The sequence below is a fragment of the Grampus griseus genome (assembly GCF_964374135.1).
Source record: "Grampus griseus genome assembly, chromosome: 20".
NCBI classification, from domain to species: Eukaryota; Metazoa; Chordata; class Mammalia; order Artiodactyla; family Delphinidae; genus Grampus; species Grampus griseus.
Window position 1 is genome coordinate 23,519,209 of NC_139014.1, and position 22,232 is coordinate 23,541,440.

Below are 22,232 nucleotides of genomic sequence, written 5' to 3' on the forward strand. Positions count from 1 at the left end.
GTGGTGCAGGCTCTCTATGAAGCGCTGTCCCACGGACAGGAGGTGTTGGGAGCTTCTTCCCACCCATCACCTGCACTGCCCCCTACTCCACCCCCCAAAGGCTAACACTTAAAAAACAATACTAGGTACCAGGTACTGTTCTAGAAGCCTTGGGCATATTTGCTCACTTCATCCTCTCCTCGCCACAACACCATGAGGTCGCCACTCCTGGCATCTCCATTTTACAGATGAGGAAACTGAAGCACAGAGAGGTTATGCATCAGTTCCAGGTCATGCAGCTAGTAAGTGGCTGAGTCAGGAGTGAAACTCAGCACCCTGGATCCAGAGCCCTGACTCTAACCTCGGTGGCGTGGAGTCGGTCCCATGCCACTTCACTCAGCCCTCTCACGGTTCTCCCTTCCCTCCACAAGAGTGGCTGCTGTTCCAAGGCCAACTGAACACCCTTCCACCCTGCCCAGGTGTGAGCTGAGGGTCCGGTGGCTCAGGTGGCTCTCTCCCCCGAGAGGGAAGGACAGACATGACAGTCTGCCTCTGGTCACCCCCGCCCCACTCTCCTTTGGGGCGGCCCCATGCCCAGCCACTCCATTCCTGGGCCGAGGGCTCTTTGGAGGGGATCTGAATCCTGGTCTCAGTAGGTCCAAATCATTTCTCTGGGAGGGTGTGGCTGAACCACGCACATGATCCCCTCCCCTGCCCACCAGCCCCTCGGGCACCTGGAGGGCTTTCCCCACCTGTTCTCCCTGATCAGCTTCTGGCCATTAATAATATCTCATTCTTCTCTGGGGCTTTTTGTCTATTCTGCCTTGCCTGCCCACGCTTCCTTCCTGTTCTTTCTCTTTACAACAAGATTGGGTATTTTTAAGCTGAGGTTTCCACTCATCTCTTACTGTCCAGTAGTTTGCTAGCCCTGGAGGCTACAGTCTGTGGCCTCATGCTGGGCCCAGCCTTGGCCCTCACCCTTAGCCATCTCCATAAAGCTCCCCCTTCTCTACTTTCGGGGGAAACACCCTAAACTGGCTGTTGGTCGAAGCTTTGGAAACGGTGCAGGACACGTAGGGAGCTGACCCCCTCCCGCGACGCTATAAGATTGTATATGGAGCCAGGTGAAGATCACGAGTGCTGGAACCTCACCAGGCCTCCAGGGTCACCTCTCGGTCCACCTGTGTGACCCACATTAGGTGGCGTCAGGGGAGCTGCTGGTCCGTGGTGTGCACCATCTTTGCAGCTTCGGAGATGTGGCTCAGGGAGCTCTAACTCCCTCTCTGCCCTCCTGTAATGTCCAGGGTCCCCACCTCCAGGCAGCCCTTCTTGCTTTGCCTTCCGCTTCAGCCCCAGCCTGGCCCCCCATCGCTCAGTCCTCACGGATGGCCTCCAACCTCCACAGGCTTCTCTGCACCACGGGAGCTTAACAGAGAAACTTTTGTTTGAAGCCCAAACAACGGCAAAGGGAAGATAACTGAGCTTTTAGGGTTTCCTAGTTATTGTTTGTTTTTAAGTTTGGGTTCTGTCCTTGGCTTTCTTAAAAAAAAAGAGAACAGTGGCAACTAAACGAGTTGATAGCCGAGATTTTTGTTTTTAAGCAACTGATAGTGACTCACTGCAGGCTGTTGGGCCCACGGCTAATGTTCTCTAAAGTAATTGATAGGCGTAAGGACAGCCCCAAGCACCGAGGTGTCCTACTGCGCCCTCTGAGTCACCATGAAGGATTAAAAGTATAGTCAGCATTGTTTTTATGTTGACTGTGCTTTATAAATTTGAATTTGTTAAAAAAAGGGCACCCTCCCCCCCGCCCAACCCCCGGTGTAGCGTATATAGCAACTAACTGATTATTGATTGGAAACCAGGGAACTGATGTTCCGGGCGGTCTAGTGGGCCTTCAGGACTTGTGGACTATAGTATCTGCAGCCCTCAACCCCGGCCTCGGCCCCAGCCACACCTCTGCTTCACACTCTCTTAACAGTCCCCACCACTCCTGCCGGTCAGACGCCCCGTGGTCCGGTCCTGAGCAGCGAAGCCTTCTGACCCCACCATGAGCTGGGACTACAGCCCTGTTCCGTCTCGCTCGTTCCCTGGCACCCCTCTTGGAGTTGGTCAGTCATTCAGTCCACAAACATTTATTGGGCATCCCGCATGAGCAGAGTGCCGTGCTGCGTGGCTACTGGGAAAAGTCAAGAAAATGTTGGTGCTGCCTTCGGGAGAAAACGCTCTCCCACCACAAACACCCAGAGAGCTGCTTACTACAAGTTCAAAAGAACTCCGTCTCAGAACCAAAGGGGTAACGGGGAGCCAAACAGGGTGGGCTTTATCAGAAAAGTCTTCTTGAAATGGGGAGATTGGAGCCTAACTTTGATTCTCAGTAGGGCTGTCCCAGCTGAACAAATCGGTGCCCAGGGTTGGGAAGCTCATCCTGGCAGTGGGACCCAGAATTCCCCCGCCACCTCTGCCAGGAAGCTGCCTTGTGAATCCTGGGCTGCCCCTTCCCCTCTGGGCCAACTGGGCGATAAGGACGGGGGACCAGCCCCAGCAAGGAGGAAGTGGCCTGGCTTCCTGTTTGTTTGTGAATCTCAGAGCAGCACCGTGCAGCCATGAACCCCAGCTAAGCAGAACAAGCCCAGCCTGAGCCCAGAGTTCCAGGGAGACCCACCAACCAACCCAGCAAGTCCTCAACCATCTGGGACTCCAGAGCAGAGACCCATCCCAGGGCAGCCACACTTGGAGGGCTAGCCTGGTAGCAGCCATGCCAGGTCGGCAGGGTAAAGAGGTGGAGTAATGACTTCCCCAAAGAAGTCAGAGTCACACATTCATAATAGGAAGCCTCTGGGCAGCTCCAGGGGCTCAAGCAATGCCATCTCCCCACCCAAAGATTATTTCCTAGGACCCTGGACACAACCCTTTTGCCTTGTAAGAAAACCTTGTGCAGAGATTGGACCCTTTGAAAAATGGGGCAGCATTCATTGTGGTTTTGTTTGCAACAGCAAAACACACGAAAAACCACCGGCAAGTCATCCAAAAGCCGATTCGTGACAAAAAAACATGATAGATCCATACTGGGGGAAACGCTGTAGCCATTAAAAACAATGGGGTGGATTTGTTTGTGCTGCTGTGGTGAGATGTCCAAGATATTTCAGTAAATGAAAACAGCAAGGTACAGAACAGTGTGGTCCCTTTTCTGCAAATAATGAACAGCAGAGGACATGTTCATATCGGCTTAGAGACGTATGTGCTCCAGAATGCGTGACTTTTTTTTTTTTTTTTACTGGAAGGAAATTTAAGTAACCTAACAGCGGTTATTTTGGGGAGAGGAACTGTGAAAGAAAAGTGGTGGGAAGGCATTCAGTGTTCATTATGTATCTTCCTGTACCATTTGCATTTTAAAGTGATGTATATATGATATTGAGATAGATATACATATTTTAAAAATATTACCTGTGGGCAATGGGATTATGGTCCATTCTGTTTAATTCTTTGTACTTCTCTGTATCATTTAAAATAAAAAATATCAAAGCAATAAGTATTATTTTTAAGCCAATTTAAAGAATCGGGCAGTGTGCATTTGCAAGATGAAACAGGGTAGAGCTAGGATCATACATTCTCCAGGACAACTGATGGAGGAGATGGGGAAAGTGCTTTGCTTTAAGATCTGTACACATCAGTAACAGCAGAGCCATTTGACATTCCACTTTGTGGATTCCTTATGGCAAATGTTTGAGCTGTCTCTGGTTTCCTTTAACCACTCCCTTTCCCTGTGTCTTCCCCCATTTCATGGCCTCATCATTTAACTTTCTTTTTTTTTTGCGGTACGCGGGCCTCTCACTGCTGTGGCCTCTCCCGTTGCGGAGCACAGGCTCCGGACGCGCAGGCTCAGCGGCCATGGCTCACGGGCCCAGGCGCTCCACGGCATGTGGGATCTTCCCGGACCGGGGCACGAACCTGTGTCCCCTGCATCGGCAGGCGGACTCTCAACCACTGCGCCACCAGGGAAGCCCTCATCATTTAACTTTTGAGCTGAACCAAACAATAAGAAACAGAAATCTGAAGGGAGAAGAACATATACAATATGACTTCGATACACACGACCTGATCACCTGTCATTTGGACTAACTTGTATTCGCTTCTTTATAAAGGACCTGTATCTGATTCAGCTTCTAATCCCCTGAAGCATCTAGCCCAGGACTGCACACAGTAGGTGCTCAATAGTCGTTGGATGAATAAATGGAACAACTTGTGTACATGACACTTGTCCTTTTCAGGTCTGTTCATTCATAGAGTATCCGCAAGGTGGAAGGTCAAACCACCCCTAAGCCTATCAGATTTGATTTTGCTCCTCCTCACGAGTGTTTGGGGAAGCTGGAAGGAAACTCCTGGGGCCTCCGAAGGAGAATGTGATGTCCCCTCTGTGTCTCACAAATTCATTAACAACTGTTGAGCTCCCCAAGCTGACCTCAGGCTGCCAAAGCCTCACTACCCAGCACATTTGGAGCCTCCCTGGTTTTAGAAAGAGTTAAGCTGAGCTGGTGGCAATCTCCCACCTGGCGAAGAGAGGGGCAGCACCAGTTTGGCTGGTGGTTGGGGCAGGACACTTGGTATGTTTACAGCCACAGATGCCCAGGGGGTTTTGTATCAGGAAGTCGCCTGCAGACGGTCACCTCGATCTATTTACTTACCCTTAGAGCTGGTGCTAATGTCCTCCTGGTCCCTTCCCTAGGATATTTTTCTGAACATCTTGTGCTTGTCAACACAGCCTGGCACCCGCAGCAGCAGGAAGGTTGCTGCCATCTGGTGGAGAAGAGAGGCCACAGCTTTGCCGGGCTGGGCCTGAAACAGACTTGAGAGATGGAAGGAACCTTTGAGAACAGCTTCTATGACAGTGGATTTCAAACTTTTGTAGCTGTGGAGCCCTTCCTTTAAATGACAGCAGTGACTAAGGCCTTCCTGTAAAACTGCTAAACTCAGCGCTGCTCTGGCTGTAGCAGGGGAAACACTGGACCCGTTCCACACTCCCCCGAGCTCAGTTGGCAAACAGCTGATAGGGTGTTTACCCCTTCATTGTAAGGATGGGGAAACGGAGACCTGGAGATATAAAGGGACTTGCAGAAATTCTCTGTACAAGGCACACTTTGGAATCTGTGCAGCCAACCTGTACCCTCAACCTCAAATAAAGAAGGCCTGAACACAGCTTCCTGAGTACTAGATCGAGCCACCTACCCCAAGACATCCGGGCTCCTGGGAGGAGAAGCCTGGAACTCAACTTCTTGTTTGAATCAAACCAGGGTTAGACCCATGATGGTCCCTATGCCCCCTTCTCAATAGCTATAAGCATGGAATCAGGGGCACGTAGATGCCCATTGCTACCTCAGAATTCCAAAGGAGTTTCCTGATCTCTGACATCAGGGAGAGGCAGGCAGCCCCTTAGAACACAAACAGGGACAGAACGAGACTATTTTGAGCATCTCCTGTGGGCTGAGCCCTGAGCTGAGCATTTTCTCAACTGTCAACTCATTTATTCCTCAGCAGCACTGCAACGTGGATATTCGTATCTTTAGTTTTGATAAGAAAAAAAAGGATGATTGAAGCAGCTAAGTAATTTACCCAAGGTCTCCCAAGCTAGTCACTGGCAGAGTCAGAATCCAAACACGAATCTTTCTAATTCTAGAACCCATGTTCTTTCTACAAACTTCGTTGCCTTCTGGGGTGATAAATCTGGGATGCCCGGGCCAGCTTGGAGTTTCACAGTGTCAGCAAGGATGGCTGCAGTGCCCTGGAGGGAAGGGCCTTACGAAGGAGAAGGTGTTGTCTCTGCCTGCTATGGTCTAGCTGGGGATGGAAGTGTGCCTACGAAGAGAATGAAGACCCCTCATGCACAAGCCCACCTGTGAGTGCAAAGGATTTACAGGACAAGGGGGCCCGGATATAGAATCCTGGAAGCTGAGAGATGGGATGAAAACAGTACTAGACAGAGTGTGGACACCTGGATTCCACCCTTGGCCTTGCAACCCGCATCCTGTGGGACGTTGCGCAAGTCTCCTCCCCCTCCTCTCCCAAATGAAGGGGTTGTTCCTGAGGATCTGAAAACCTGCTACTCAGTTCTGTGCTGTTGTGACTCCAGTGGGGGTGGAGTTAGATAGGAAAGGATCCCCAGAGGAAGTGAGTGAGATGGAAGGGTTAAGGAAATAGCATTTCACACGGGGAGGATGGTGACGGCAAGCGAGGAAAAGAAGTCGTTGCTAGCCAGAGACGGCAAGCTCCTCTGCTCCTGAATGCTTGGTGGAGATAAGGGTTGGCACAATCTACAATGAGGAGCATCTGTGTGTTCTTTTGGGGTCTCTGACTGTTCAGGATAGACACGGCATTAACCAAGAGATCCTCCACCCAGAGGCTAACGGTCCCAGAGTCCCCATCTCTGGGGGTCATTGCTGCACTGGGCTCCCTTCCTCGGCTGTGGCTTGGGAAGTCCAATCCGGCAGCAAGTCCTACCTGGAGAGCAGAGGAGTGGAAAAGAAGTGGGTTCACCCCAGGCCTGGAGATCCTCAGACCTCTGGGGGACCATTGGGTTCTTTCTTCCTAATTCCCATCTGTTTGCTCCTCCCATTCCCCCCCCCCTCTGCCTAGCTCAGGGCCATCTGCAGCCACGGAGACAGACGGTGTCAGAAGCCTGTGTGCCAGGGCCTCAATGTGACTTTGCTTCCCAGTTTACTGTAGCCTCCGACACAGTCAAGGACTTCGGCAACAATTACATTGTATCTGACTTCAAGCCCTCAGCCCCTCCCTGGTGCCTGAGACTTCCATATCCCAGGGTTCATCCCTTCTCCAAGGCTGTCTAATGCCCTTAAGTCAGAGGTCAGCAAACGTTTCCTATAAAGGGACAGATAGTAAATACTTTAGGCTTTGAGGGCCATATAATCTCCGTTGCAAGTATTCAAACCTGCTGCTATAGTGCAAACGTGCATAGACATGTTCCAACAAAACTCTACTTATGAACCCCGAAGGTTGAATTTCATATCATTTTCATGTCACAAAATAGTATTCTTTTGATTGTTTTCCAACCATTTAAAAGTGTGAAAACCACTGTTAGCTCGTGAGCTGTACAAAAACAAGCAGTGGGCTGCACGTGGCCTGCATGCCATCATCTGCCAGTCTCTGACCTGAGTGTTTGCAGCTCGTTCAGCCACATTTCGATGGTCCAAGCCTGTCATTGATGGAAGGCTTTTCTGGCTAATCCTCATGGCTTGTCCTATCTTCCCTGGATGACAGCAGCTTTAAGTTCCTTCAAAGTAACCTTGCCCTTTCAGCTTTACTCTCTTTTCCAAAGTAGCTTGATTGGAGGGAGCTGGAAATACACCCTCCTTCCTCTCCACCCAGTGTCCTGAGCAAAGTCATTTTCTTTCAACTATAAACTGGTTTCCCCAGGCCAGTACCTTTCCATTCCCTCTTCCAGCCATGTGCATCTGGGCCTTGTCAAACAGCCCAGCCTCTACTGGCTGGGGCAGGCCTCTTCACTCCTTTTTTTGTTCAATTCTCAACCCCAGTGCTGCCAGAGTTGCCTTAAATGTAAGGCAACTTACATTTATGTAAGGGAGGCCTTAAATGTAAGGAAAGGCGGAAAGAAGTCAGCCACAGGAGAGGAAGGATTTTGAGTTGGGCCTGAGACAGAGAGGGACCGGGATTGAAAGAGGGAGGCGAGAGAGGAGAGGTGTTCCAGGCAGAAGCGGGAGAGGGTGAGCTGTGGGCAGGGGACAGCAAGGGGAGAGTCCGCACGTGGAGGCCACAGGAAGCGAGAGGGTGGTGAGGCTGGGAAAGCGATCTGGGTGGGACCTTTGTGGGTGGGTCAGTCTGCTAGACCCTGAGCACCCTGCTTCAGAGCAGCTCGAGGCTACTTAACACAATGGCAGGGGAGGAGAATCAGGGGCCTCGACCCCCAGCGCTCACCTCACTTCTAACTTCAGTCCTGTATGTCTATTCCTTCATCTCTTCATCTGACAAACATTCAGTAACTCCCACCAAGAACCAGCCATGTTTGACTTGGGGGAAAAGATCAAGGGGGTGGTTGGGGGGGAGAAGAGGAAGAGGAAACGTTTAATCAAATAAGGGTCCTGCCCTCCATAAATGTAGGGCTGGAGGGAGAACACATGTACACACACACACACACACACACACACACACACACACACACACACCTGCAACCCAAATGAGCACTAAACGCCTCATGGGACTGTGGCTCAGCGGAAGTTTTGTGTTAAAGAAAGAATTGGAGCTAGCACTCAAAGGATGGGGACATCTGGACCTGTGAAATGTGGGGGAAGGGCTGTCCGGGATGAAGTGACCGTGCGAGCAGAGGGGATGCAGTGAAAGTGGGGCTGGGGGGTATGCAGACAAGAGCAAGGAACTCAGTTCGGTGCGTGTTTTCAATGAGGAGTGTTATTGGCATTACGTTTGGGGCCATTTTTTGTTGCATGAGTCTGTCCCACACAAAGCAGGTCTCATAACATCCCCACCACCTCCGCTTCCCATCACCTAATGCCAGTAGCCGCTGCCCCTTTCCACCTGCATTTTTAGACAACACTCCCCATCCCCTGGGAGCCACCAGGTAGGTATGTGAAGGCAAGCAGTAAAGTATAAATCTGGACTAGAAAGGTAGCGAGCAGAGGGCCTCGAATGCCAGGACAAGGCATTTGCAGTTTATTAACCAAGGGAGGAGTGGCTGCTGACGATTTTTCAGGAGGAAGGGGATGAGATCTGCTTTAGAAAAATTAAGCTTGGAGCAGCGTGCAAGATGGACAGGAGGCCTAGGAAAGGTGGGGACATCAATTCCAGTCTCCTGCGACTGTCTCACCCAGGTTATTTTCAGTCAAGGTGGGCTACTTTGCCCACAGTATTGGCAGAGGGCAAAGGTTGAGGAGAGGGCCTAACTGCTCTCACCCTGCTGATTGCTGGACCACCAGGTGATTAGAATAGCATCTGCTACACGTCAGACTTTGACAATATTCCATTGTCTCTCCCTGTCTTTCAAATCGACCCACGTGGGGATGACACAGCTCCTCCCCCTTCAGTCCACACCGGCAGAACTTGTGTAAAATGCAGCAGTAAGGGAAAATGGCGAGGCTTCGAGGGTCCCACCCCGCCCCCGCCCTCCATCCAGGGCCCATTGCCTTCCTAGTCCGGGACCCTCGGGGCCTGAACAAGGGAACTATTCAGTCTGACCAAAGGAGAGACACTCCCTGCTTGGCCCCCTCCCTGGCCAGGACAGGACACGGCTTTTGATCCAGGGCCCAGAGGATCCGGAGCTGATAAAAGCCAATTGTGGCAGTTTCTAGAGAAACCCAGAGGCCATCGGGGGGACTCCGGGGCTAAGCAGCCAGTTAACAGCCCTTGAACATTTGTGAAAAGAATTACTTGGCGGAAGTCAAGGCAGAATGAGGCCCCTGGTCTGCCACTGGCACTGTCTGTGGCAGGGAGGCTACAGGCAAAACCAGCAGGAACTGGCCGGCCTGACGCCGAGGGGCTGACCTGGAGGCAGAAGGAACCCAGAAGCTGGGGACCTCACACACCTGGGTGGGAAACCCAATCTCCTGCCATATGCAAGAAACAAACTGCTCTTTTAGAAAGGGCCTGGGGAAGAGAGGAGCCTCCTGCCCCGCCCCCCAAGGGTGTCCAGAGCAATAAACAGAGGAAAGGAGGAAGGCCGCTGAGTGGAAGCCGGTCTGGAATCTATTTAGCAGTCATGCTCTTTCTGCTCCGGTCTTTCACGCGTTTTGTGAGTCCAGGCACCTCACCGCTCGCAGGTCTCACTGCTCTTACAGCACGAGACACAAGTGGGAAGAGCTAACCGGAGATAACTGATGCCAGGGAGGTGGTGAGGAGATGGGCTAGATGAGGCTCGCCCATCAGCAAACAGAACAGGTGGGAAAGGACGAGATCCCTGGGGAGAGGGCCTGGGAGGGGAGCGCGGTGCCGGGAGAACTCAGTCCCCAGCCCACCCGAAATCTGGGCACCCGTCCCATTTCCCAGCTGACAGCTGGCCCTATCACTCTGGGAGAGGAAATGCAGAATCCAGGTCAGAGACCAGCCTGCAGAGTCCTCTTAAGAGACCATTCTGGGCTTCCCTGGTGGCGCTGTGGTTGAGATTCCGCCTGCTGATGCAGGGGACAAGGGTTCGTGCCCCGGTCCGGGAAGATCCCACATGTGGCGGAGCGGCTGGGCCTGTGAGCCATGGCCGCTGAGCCTGCACGTCCAGAGCCTGTGCTCCGCAACGGGAGAGGCCACAACGGTGAGAGGCCCGCGTACTGCAAAAAAAAAAAAAAGGACCATTCTCCTTGGCCAGGTGGTGAGCTGGGGATTAAACTGAGAGCAGAGGTTGAAGCAGTCAGTATGAGTGCTCACTGCACGTCATTTCCATTTTATTCCTAAAAGGATTGAGATGGGTGACTGGCACGACCCATTTCTCAATCGTAGGTCCGCTTTCCCTCCCCACCACTCAAAGTGCATAAACCTGGCCCCCCTTCAAAGGCCAAGGCCTTTCTTCATCAAAGCAAAGCAGAATAAGCAATACAAGCCCGCCACAGGCAGAGCACCCGAAGCCACCTCATGTATGTAGAAGTCTAACCAGAGTGCGCCGAGGGCTTGGCACACCTGCATTTTGTCAACCCCTCATTTAGGGGGCGGGCCTACAACTTTCCAGTTGGCCCCAAAAGCCACGGGGGAAGCTAACGAACCTCCACCACCCCTCACTGCCTAAGAACCCACGTAACAACCAACCTCACTTGACACCACTGATTCGTTTCAGGCTGGGCTGGATCTGGAACACGGCACAAAGTGTTTTCTGAAACCAAAGCATTTTCTGCCCTGCTGGAGGTTCTGTCCTAGCTGGCGATACAAACGTGCACACAAAAACTGCTAGAATGCTCTGTTCTGATCCCACGGTTCCCACACACATACAAAAAAAAAACCCCGTAAGACTGAGCTGGAAGGTCTGGGTGTCATTTATTGATAGCAGTTTATACACATTTGTTTTCTTCCCGTGGTTGTTTCCTTCAAGGCACAGGCACAGAGCCCTCTAGAAAGGGCAGTCTCTGAACAAGGGAAGCCAGGAACTCAGGATGCACACGTCTCTGGCAGGCCCATGTAGTCCCGGCCGGATGCAATCCTTCAAGCTGGAAATCTGCCGGGTATTTGAGACACCAAGGTGGGAGGCGGAGAGGGAGGCCAGAGGACTCACATCTTGGTCCAGGCCTGCTTTCTCATTATCCAAGTCCATTCCAGCTTTAGGACCCTGGGGTGGGGGTAGGGCAGCAAATCAGCCCACCCACCTTCACAGGGGCAATTCTTCAATCCGTGCTTCCGCTGGCCCCGCAGCTAAAGAGAATCGGCCTACGGTAAGAGACAGATTGCTTCCTCTCTGACCCTCCCCAGCACCTCTCTTCAGCTGGGTATGTGAAGGAACCACTGGAAAAAACCGAGGCCGGTGTTCGTTGTTGTTCAGCTGCGCATGCCGTCTTCCTCAAATCATGAATAAAAGATAGGCTGGAGGCTACCAGTCTACTCAGGCCGCCCACTGACTCCCAGCTCATCACACACATGGCCCTGCCTGTCTTCTGCCCACTGCCAGTGCCTCGGCTGGAGCGCCAAGCAGGCCCCAAAGACGGGAGCCAAGCCGGTCTGTGTAGGCACTTGGCAACTCTGGGTAGGGAGGCGGATCAAAAAAGGGGATGGAAATGAGAAGAGTGAAAGAGCTTCACCTGATCAAGTAATTAGAGATCCGAAGTGATTTTACTTTTATTTCCTTCACTTTAAGCCAATCATGAAGTTTCACAGTGATTCTGGGGCGGGAGAAGGAAGGTGGTGGTGAGCATCATGGGGGCTGTGGTCCAGATGGCCCAGGAGGTGCGGGTCTCACTGGGGCAGCTGGAGGAGCACCGACTGCCCAGTGGGCAGGTAGGTGATGTTCCGGGAGCGCGACAGCTGGTACGCGATGTCCTCCGCCGCCTCCAGCTTGCGCAGCTCGATCAGGCCGTCGCCCGCAGTGGTGAGCGAGTTGGCGATCAGCTCCGCTGCCTTGGAGTCGCCCTCCGCAGAGATGATGGCTGCCTTCTTCTGCTGCTCAGCCTACGGCGGTGGAAGCAGAAAGACCAAGATCACATCTTGGGGTGCTGGATGGCGGCTACGGCCTCAAAAGGACCACGTTAGGCACCCTCACCGGGTCCCGAAGGAACTCTGGGACTTTACCTCCCCCTCCAGACAGGGTCAACAAGCACCGTCCACCCAATCCTCCTCTCTCCTGTCTTGCCACTGTAGGGACATATTTCTGTTGGCTATGTAAATAGCTGTCTTATTTTAAAGGCCTCAATAATATTAATAGCAACCCAGTCCAGCCACATACTCCAAGGCAGGAGGACTCCAGGCCAAGGAAAGCAGGAGAGAAAGAAAGATGGAATTAATCCTCATCTTTCCCTCCAGCCCCAAGTCAAAGCGACTTTCATCAAAACCAGTGCAGCTAAGCAGGAGCGGCAGGCACGGGACGCTCCCTAAAGTCGCTCTTGGGCTAAACTGGTTCCCGACCAGGAACTCAGGCACGCAGAACGAGGCCTCCTGGCTCCCCCTACCCTTACCAACAGGAGGACGTCTATCTGCAATGCATGACCTTCAGAAGCACGGGAGGAGAACACAGTGTGGAGCCTGTCTGAGATGAACAGACAGCTGTTCAACTGAGGTTCTGGGACTGTCCACTCAACAAATGTTTATTGATACCTAGAATCTATCCCAGGCATGGTTTGGGACATGTTCTAGGTGCTGGAGAGAGGCAAAAAAAGTGGAAAAAGAAAAAATAAGTCTCCATCCACATGGAGTTTATATTCTCTAAAGTTAAATGTCTACCCATATACCTCTCTTTTGCCTGATTCTAAGGACTAAGGTGTCCTGGATTAGGAATAAAAATCCAAGAGAATTAGTGGTGGGGAGAAGGGAATATATGAAATAAATACGCCTTTGCAAAGACCAAAAGACCAGGCCCTACGCAACTATATTGCGTCCCAGCACACTCTGACACATCTGGATGGATTTAGTGCTTGAAAAAAACCCAGTGATGACAGTGCACCTGGTGCAACGTTTGATCCCTTTTGCTGTCAGCTTTCACTATGTAACCACAGTTAAAAATGACCTCTCAGTGAAGCTGAAAATATTTCAGAAGAAACATTTTTATTTGTGGGAGACTGTTTTTGATCATAGGGACGTGGAAAAAAAATTACCCTTCCGTGATTTAAGAACATAACTTCACATATCCCTGACTAGACCCCGAAGACTCTGGAACCAATTGCAGGAGTACAGTCCCTTCAATCCCCTTCCGATGATCCCGGAAGAGATGACAGATGATGAATTTCCAGGCCACCCAGCAAACAGGGAGGCTGAGCAAAGGAGAAAGGGGAGAGAGGCCCTGCCATCTGGCTGAGTGCTCACCTTTTCCACCACAAATCTGGCCCTCTCTGCTTCCTGCTGAGCCACCTGTTTGGCTTCCACCGCTTCTGTGAACTCCTTCCCAAAGGTCAGATGCGTCTAAGGGGAGAGAGTGAGCACGAGATGAGGCAGAGTAATGGCTTCGACAGCGCTGCTGCAGGGCCCGCACGGCCGCTGGAGGAAGAGGCCACGAATGGCTCTAGCAGCTGGAGACAATGTGAGGTCAGAACGCCCTTCCACCTCCACATCCGTGCCCAAGCTGAGTTCACACCCCAGAATCCTTGGCTGCCCAAAGTGCTCCTGTACCTCATTCTGGCACCCCTCAGGTAGAACACAGCCCACGGGCACCAGAAGGTATCTATTCGATTGACCACCTCCCTAGGGGAGGAGACCTGTGGGTTCCAGGACCCCCACCACTGACTAGTGCTCTTCCAAGGTCCTTTGATGGCCTGCTTGAAGCCCCCAGGAAGCCAGATGGAAAACTGAGCCCCTGAGTGAGGGATGCAGCTGGTTCTCAGGGATTCAAGAGTGTGATGCTCTCTGCTTATGACTTAACCAGGCCACTGCTTTCTCACAGCATCTCCACCACAAAACAGGAAGAGGACTAGAGGGACGATTTCCAAACCATGATTTTGCAAATCATGGTTTTCCCTATGTGTGAGTGCTTCTGATAAAGGGTTTAAAAGAAAGAGAAGGCAGGTAAAGATATTGATTCGGGAGAAGGTTTAAAATTCTGATTATGCATAGGTCTTCCCTAACAACACGAGTGACCGAGACTTTGCTGAAGTGATGTATCTGTAATGACAGTGCAAACAACGGAAACAGATCTCAGCACTACTAATGCCTAGTCTAATTTATCTATATTTTTTATTAAAAGGGAAGAATAAAGGGGATAACAGCATTGGTTTTGCTACCAAATTCTACTTGTTTCATTTCCTCCACTACCCTCCCAACCTCTGCTTTAAAAAAAGAAAATAAGCGGCTCAAAACTTCTCCTGAAGAGTAAATCCCAGTCCAACGTCTTCCAGAATTTTTAACCCTCCTAACTCTTAAACTGCAGCTGTTCTAGCTCGCCTGCTCCATTTCTGGACTCTTGTTCAAAGTTTGGGAAAGAAAATACAATCCTGAGCAATGAAAAAGAAATGCGTAATTAAGGAATAAAATTTCTTTCTAAAAGGGCCAGCTGAGGGCAGCAAATTCCCCATGAAACCTAATTTTCTTCTCACACCTCTTAGATATGGTTTCTTGTGGTCAACCCCCATTTCCCCAGAATGGAGTATGTGGTCAAAGTCTAGCAAAATGTCAAGCTTCTCCTCAGGCTTTTACTTAGTGTGTTCTCACGGCCACAGTGTTTAACACTAAGTGGGAGAGCCTGAGGAACCACTCTGGTCCAAGGAGCCAAATGGCTGCAGCCTGGCATCTTGCCAGTAGAGGGAGCCCACGAGCCCTTCCACGGCTGGAAGGCAGTTGCTGCAAGTGGAGCAGTGCCCCGGGGTGAGCGCAGGGTATGTAGAATGTTACTGTTTAAACAGCTGCACAGGTGCTGAGGGGGAAGCTGCGCCTTTCCCCAGCGACGCACAGGAGAACGGAATGGGAAACACTCTACCTCGCTACCTGAACAAATCACTCCAAATGATTTTCCCCAGAGAATCAGAAACACGACCCCTTCCCCTCACCCTCCTCGATCTGAAATGCTATCCTGCCTGTACTGCTTTCTGTCTGCACTGCGGCATTCAGTGTCATATAAATACACAGACCACACAGTCTCAAGAGGATAGCTTATGCCTCAGAGATGCCCCTGCCTCCCATACCAGGCTTTGGGCAACGGAACCATTCATTTACACTCTGTCACCTTTCATGGGGAGGCCCCAGAGCTCACCTGACTGTGCTTTAGACCCTAGGTGTTAGGAAATTCCTCGGGGTCAGGCTGGGAGGTCTGTGCTAGGGAGAAAGACTATCCCAGCTGTTCTCTAGTCTCTACCCGGCAATTTCTGCCTGTGTCCAACAGGGTTAGCAGGACATCACTTCCTGGGGAACTCGGGGGAACATTCAGTTTGGGGAAGGTGAAAAATCTAGTGGTCAGGGCCAAAAGTTAAAAGAAAAATGTCTGTGGCACAGGGGAGGTAAAAGAACCTTCTTCTGAAAACAAACCCGAGGAGACTGCCACGTGCCACCAAGAAGGGTCCATGCTTTCAAGCCTTCATTGAGGAAAGCGGAAGGTAGGACCTCACAGCGTCTACCCAGATATGGAAACAGGCACCCTCCCCTGCAGGCACCCCAAGACCCTTACCAAGGATACGTCATCCAGGATGAGCCCAAAGGTTGCTGCTCGCTCCGTGAGGTCATCGCTCACCTGTCTGGAGACCAGCTCTCTCTGGGTGATCAGTTCTCCAGCATCAAAGCGAGCCTGGTTCCAAGGGAGGGCAGAGGAGCCGGTCAGGATAATGAGGAAGCAGAGTCCCAACCAGTCACCGCCAAGCTCTTCCTGCCACCTAGCGATCTCCTGGGGGCTGGGCTCGAGGCTGAGGCCCTGTTCACTCACCACCACGGACTTGAGGATCTCGGTGGTGATGGACGGCAGCACGCGCTCGTCGTAGTCCTCTCCGATGCTGGTGAAGATGCGGGGGAGCTGGCTAGCAACCGGCCGGAAGAGGATGCGCAAGGTGATGTTGACATTCTGTAAATCTTAGGGTAGGGGAGGAGTGCTGGAGTTAAAAGTAAAAACCAAAGTGGCCTTCTATGACCTCTCCTACCCCAAATTTGCTATAATTTATAAGTAAAGTTGCCGATTATCAGATCCTAGAGGGTGAGGCGCACCTGTGCGTGGTCTCCTTGGTAGAGAACCCAGCACAGCATCAGCGTTAAAAACTTCTCCAAGGATTCTGGTGATGACAGCTTTTCAGTGTGTCCTGAATGCCCTCTGATATAAGTAAATTCAGATTGTACGTCTAACAGTTGCCATGGATATGCCTGGAACACTGAATATTTTAAGAAAACAGATAGGCCAATGCCAAGAATTCTAGGGTAAGGCCTCTCCAAGGCCCAGTGAATGGGGCCCAAGGAAGGAGTGTGCCTCAGAGAGGTGACCGTGGGCCCAGCAGACAAGCAGTCTAAGGCCTGGCTGCAGCCTCAACTCTGCTGTTTACTAATTATGCGGGATCACTAAGCCTTAGCCCATCTCAGCTTATTTCCTCACATGTAAGAATGGGCATGATTTCATCTGCCTCCCAGGCATGTTGGGAGAAACCGAAGGAGGAACAGATATAAAAGCACTCTGTCAAATGCGCAACAGATGTAAGGGGTTATCAGACTCATCTAGAGGCCGTTTCTCATTACTTGGCCGAGTCAAAGGACCCAGGGAGGGAATTACAACTTCCCCTGACAATGCAGTCCTACTTGGAGCTAAGGCACTGTCACGGCCTGCTTGCAGTCATCAACCATATGGACCAAACGCCCATGAGATGAGTTCTGAACCAGGCACCAGAGTGGGAAATGGTTATACACCGTCCCTGATCTCTGCAAGTTCCTATCAAGTTTTGAAGATAGGTGTATAATGTATCCTTAGAACAACTGCAAAGCAGTAGAGAAAGAAATCCCCAAAAGGAGGAAAGTTCAGAACTAGGCCTTTAAGTTAAAATATGTTTCTTGATTAACCCCACCCCACCACTGATTTCCTCTGATGTAGCAGGCAGGCCAGACCCTTCACAGGAGGCTCCTCCTCTCTCTGGCCAGGAGCGACAGGACAAATCAGTCAACACCAATGTACCCTTTCCCCGCCTCTGCCCGACGCACTTCTCATCCTAATGTGCCAGTGCAGACGCACGTTCCTCATAGGAGCCCTCTTCTCGGCTTCCCCTCCATGCTGCAGTCCCCGCGCCCCACTCTAATGCCTGTCCACATGGCTATCTCCCTAGCTAGGCCAAGCTCCTAAAGGCTCCCGCTTTAGTCAACTTTGAACTACCCCACCCTCTGACCCAGCACAAAGCTTGCCACTATGACAGAAAGCAAACATCTGCTGAGGAACAGCAACACCCATGCAACCCCCTCCTCCTGCTGCACAGAAACGTCACGGCCAAGACAGCACCTGCCGTTCCATCTACTGCCTGTGCACCTCTGTGTGTACGACGGGGGGAGAACCATGACAGCAATTCATTTCAGGCTCCAGCTGGGAAGCCAGTGGCGTGTCAGACCAGATTGCTCTCAGGGATGTGGGCCTTGGCCTGTGAGATAACAACGTGAGGGCAGCACTGCTGGAAACAGAGGCCTTGGAAAGCAAGGCAAAGGGCAAGTCAGCTGTGAAGGCAAACAGAACGGCTGGAGATCCGTTTACAGTCACCCTGGGAAACAAGACCTGATGGGAAGGGTCAACCGAGGGAGCAAAGGCACACTTAGATTTCTTTAAAATTGGATTGCTGTGTAACTCTTGAAATATATCTTTGTTCATTTCTCTAAATTTGTACAACTGTGTGCGTATTTTAAGTATATAGGCATACCTCACTTTCTTGAGCTTCACAGACACTGCATTTTTTACAAATTGAAGGTCTGGGGCAACCCTGTGTCAAACAAGTCTATTGGCACCATTTTTCCAACAGCACCTGCTCACTTCACGTCTCTGTCACATTTTGGTAATTCTTGCAATATTTCAAACTTTCCCGATATTATTATATTTGTTATGGTGATCTGATGATGGTTGGCATTTTTTAGCCATAAGGTATTTTTTAATTAAGGTATTGTATATATATTGTTTCTTTAGAGAAAAAGCTATCGCACCCATAAAGCTATTGCACCCAGGCTACAGTATGGCGTGAACTATATGCACTGGGAAACCAAAATATTCGTGTGACTCGCTTCATCACAATATGTGCTTTGTTGCGGTGGTCTGGGACCGAACTCACAACATCTCTGAGGTACGCCTGTATATTTCTTTCTCTGTAGCCACATAAAACTCTTCACGGAAAATATGCCAGGAATTCGTACTACGAGAAGTTCAACCCGTTCGGGATCCCACAGCAGCCCTTGACACTCTCTACTTTACCTGACCCACAGACAAGACTCACCTTTGCTACCAGTGATTACTGGCACGTTACGTGGTCGAGAGCGGCAGTCAAAGATAATTGGTTTCTGTACCCAAGGGATGAGGAAGTGAGTCCCTTCCCCTACGACAATGTCCTGCACTCCCCGGAACCGGTCAAAGATGACAGCTCTGTGCCCAGCATCCACTAGGAATGAAGAATAATGATGGGTCAGAAAAATCCCCTCACCCTCTAACCAAAAGGATCATGGTTTTGGAAGATCCCTGGTGCCTTCCATTCATTTATTAAGTCTCCCCTCTCCTGCTCTTTCTTCCTACACTTCTGGTCTCCAGAGGCCTCTGAACAGCTATAAAACTAAGCAATCACTTCCCATCCCACATGTCCTCCCAAGGACTTCGGTGACAGGATCTGTTCCTCAGCATCCTTTCTCCTTGAAACAACTGGCTGCTGATGTTCTGATGAACCACCTCCCAAAACTTCTTTCTAAAACTCACCACAGTCTTCACTGTTACCACAGTCCATCCTGGTTCCAATTTAACTCAGTGTTTCCGGAAGCAGCATCCTCCCTATGGCGATCCTAAAATATGGAAGGCCCCACTTTTTCTTTCCAATAGATTGGTTTCTCTAAGGTTTGAAGGGGTTACAGAGCTGTCTTGATGATTCAGAAAGAAATTAGTAATGGTGACTACTGTTTAGCCATGCAGGGGTGGCCAAAAAGATCAGAGTATAAAGCTGCGCCACAGAAGGAGAGCAGGCTTTTCTTTCTTTCTTTCTTTTTTTAAATAAATTTATTTTATTTTTATTTATTTTATTTTTGGCTGCGTTGGGTCTTCGCCGTGCGCGGGCTTTCTCTAGTTGTGGTGAGCGGGGGCTACTCTTCGTTGTGGTGCACGGGCTTCTCTTGTTGTGGAACACAGGCTCTAGGCACGCGGGCTTCAGTAGTTGTGGCACACGGGCTCAGTAATTGTGGTTCACGGGCTCTAGAGCGCAGGCTCAGTAGTTGTGGCACATGGGCTTAGTTGCTCCACAGCATGTGGGATCTTCCTGGGCCAGGGATCGAACCCGTGACTCCTGCATTGGCAGGCGGATTCTTAACCACTGTGCCACCAGGGCAGCCCAAGAGCAGGCTTTTCTGACCAGCTGTTTTCTGTCTCTGCCTTTTTAGACATTACAGTTGGCCCAAACACCTTCACTCTGAAAGTAATCCTCCTCTTGTCAGGGTCACACATGAGGTGGGTCGATCTACTGCTACTTTCCAACAGTGAAAGCTAGAGAGTATCAGAGGTGGAGGGGGTCTTAGACATAAAGCACTTCGATCCTGTGGCTTGACCAATGAGAAAGCTGAGGCCTGCAGAGGGGAAAGTGACTTGCTTATGGTCACAAAGAAAAGTGGAAAAGCCAGCTTAAACACCCAGCACACTGTTAAAAGCTGGGCAGTGCATCTCAAAGATATTTTCTCTGGAAAGACTCAACCACACCAGAGCAAAGCTCCTACTCAGGACAAGGTCACCGAAGGGCTAGAACCCTTGCTGAGTTATTCCACACACAGGCAGAAGAGAACCAACGAGCTCTCCATTTCAGCTGGCCAGCGAAATCCTGGCACTCTGCTGCAGCATCACTTTAAATTCACAAGAGCAGGTGGAAACGCCCAACTGGGCTGGGAGGCTCTTGGGAATAAAGGCTCTGGGAGAACCTGTGGCTACAAGGACAGAGGCCCTGGTGCAACCATGTGGTGCAGGATGGCAGCAGGTGAGCCCTCTTGGTCACAAACACATTCACGGACAGCGGCTGCCAACAGGAGTGTCACACAGGCTATGCAGACCAATAGAAGTCCTCTGGCAAAGGGCAGTGACCCACCACCCCTCAGCGCCTCACCATTATACAAGGCAGAGTTCACCACGCCTCCTGCAACGGCTAAGGCCAGGCCAAACTTGCCAATGGACTCAAACACTTTGGCAGCCATGTCTCCTTCTGCTGGGCCTGCTCACACCTAAGTGGGTAAAAACAAAACAATTCAATCCCAAAATCCTCAGAGTAAAGCCCTCTCTGAGGCATCACATGCACCTGTCGAGTTGGCTGTTTCTTCCCCCACTCTTGAGAGCTCTGAATTATCGACTGAAGGACGTTTCATAAATAACACTCTGCAGCTTGTATAAGTGTACACTCGATCCCTCTGCGCTTTTCTTCTTTCTCTACTACTTAAGAGAAAGGGTCTGGGGTCCTTGGTTCAAAATTGGAAGGAGGCATGGGCTTGATACCCATAGAGAACTTAGCCCCACACCAAACACCCTCCCATTTCCTGGACAGTCAGGCCCCAGGACAGAGGCTGCGAGGCTGGTTCTGTGCAATTCTGGTTCAGAAAAGCATGTGATTCCAAGAACAAAATAACAATAAGAGCTGACCTTTATACTAGGTAGTCTTCTAACAGCAATTTCCGTATTTAATCCTCACACCAACCCGTATGAAGTAGATAACTACAGATGAGGAAACTGAGGCACACAGAAGTGTTAAGTTACACCAGGAGCCTAAGATCACGCAGCAATGAGGAGGGCTACCAGGATTAGAACCTAGAGGTCTAATTCTAAAAGGCACATCTTAACTCCTCACCACGCGGCTTCTCAACATCAGGCGTTAAGAATGGGGTCAACATATCACGAGAGTCAATCGGGCCAGAAAGGCCCTAAACAGCTGCACCCCGAGGGAGAGCCCTGGCACGGGTGGGGGAAGGGGGGCTGAGGCGGGGTGGGCGCGAGCACGGCTGACCTCACTAGAATCTACTCCACTGAACTCTGTCTCGCTCCGCCCCATTGCCGTCGTCCACTTCAGCCTCCCTACCTGCTCCCCAGACCTCGACGTCTCTACCTTCATCTCTCCCCGTGCACTTAAATCTTTCCTGAGACCAGGATGCCCAGTCCCGACCCCTCAGCTTTTCCATTCCTAAGAGCTTCTAGATTATTCCTCACTCTGGCCCCATACACACCTACCTCACTCTACGCAACCCCTGGCTCCTCCCGTGCTCACCCCCTTTCCCCTCCGACACGAGGCGGATCCACGCATGGACCCCGCCCGCCCAAACCTGGGGTTAATGGGAGTGCAGAGGGGGACTGCGGAGACGCCCGGACGCGGGCCGCGGCGATTCCTTTGCATTCTCACCTGCTGCCACTCTGACCTCCACATGAATTCCCCAGACAAACATATTGCGCGTGCGCCGGGCAGCTCCCCCCTCTTCCCCGCCTTCCTTCCAAGATCCGTGCCTCCGATTGGTGGGGACGAGCGCTGTGCATTCTGGGAAGGGTGGCTTGCAGCCTTACCCTAGTTCCCGGGCTCTTCGCAGATGAACTACAATATCCAAAAAGCCATGCAGCGGCTGGCCCGCACTGAAAAACCTTTCTCTTTGGTGGTACTAAAGGCCCAGAGGTTGCCGCAAAGCCTTTTGGGTGCTGTAGTTTCTTGAGGGATAAATGCACGTGCCTGTCCTGAGCAGATTTGGAGCCTGCGAGAAGGTGGGCGCTAAAGCCCTCGGAAGGAGGGGCTGGGCCTGCTGGCTGGTGGCAGAGAAGTGCAAGGGCAAGTTTAGGGCTGATGAAAGAGGGCGGGTGAGCACGCTGCAGAAAGTCGTGGTGAAGTAACTGGTGGGCTGAGAGATTGAAGGGCGGGCTTCTTTCCAAAGACCTATCTAGAAGCGACCTGAGTTGTGGGACCTTGATTGCCAGACCAGAGAGAGCCTTAGAGACCACCTGGACTAGAAAATGAGAC

The 22,232-nt window shown here is 51.2% G+C and overlaps 1 protein-coding gene across 2 annotated transcripts; it reads right to left on the reverse strand.

Annotated features, from left to right (window-relative positions):
- Positions 1–10,970: 10,970 nt before the first annotated feature.
- Positions 10,971–21,699, reverse strand: PHB1 (prohibitin 1). 2 transcript variants are annotated; one of them, XM_082679303.1, is made up of 7 exons: positions 21,630–21,699; positions 20,352–20,466; positions 18,501–18,662; positions 15,986–16,128; positions 15,734–15,850; positions 13,447–13,542; positions 10,971–12,099 (listed from the first exon to the last, which is right to left on the reverse strand). In XM_082679303.1, exons 2-7 carry the CDS (start codon positions 20,437–20,439, stop codon positions 11,887–11,889), a joined length of 819 nt encoding a protein of 272 aa, XP_082535429.1. In that variant the 5' UTR covers positions 20,440–20,466; positions 21,630–21,699; the 3' UTR covers positions 10,971–11,886. The 2 variants fall into 2 exon arrangements, with proteins under 2 accessions (XP_082535429.1, XP_082535430.1); XM_082679304.1 differs by lacking the exon at positions 21,630–21,699 and adding an exon at positions 21,553–21,615.
- Between the last annotated feature and the right edge of the window lie 533 nt (positions 21,700–22,232).

Bases quoted from the DNA above. Each gene is read 5' to 3' on its own strand.
- PHB1 (XM_082679303.1), bottom strand. From the start codon at position 20,439: ATGGCTGCCAAAGTGTTTGAGTCCATTGGCAAGTTTGGCCTGGCCTTA. The intron at 16,129-18,500 runs GTGAGTCTTGTC...CCCTACCCTAAG, and splicing joins AGTAATCACTGGTAGCAAAG to ATTTACAGAATGTCAACATC. The intron at 13,543-15,733 runs GTAAGGGTCTTG...CTCTCCCCTTAG, and splicing joins TCCTGGATGACGTATCCTTG to ACGCATCTGACCTTTGGGAA.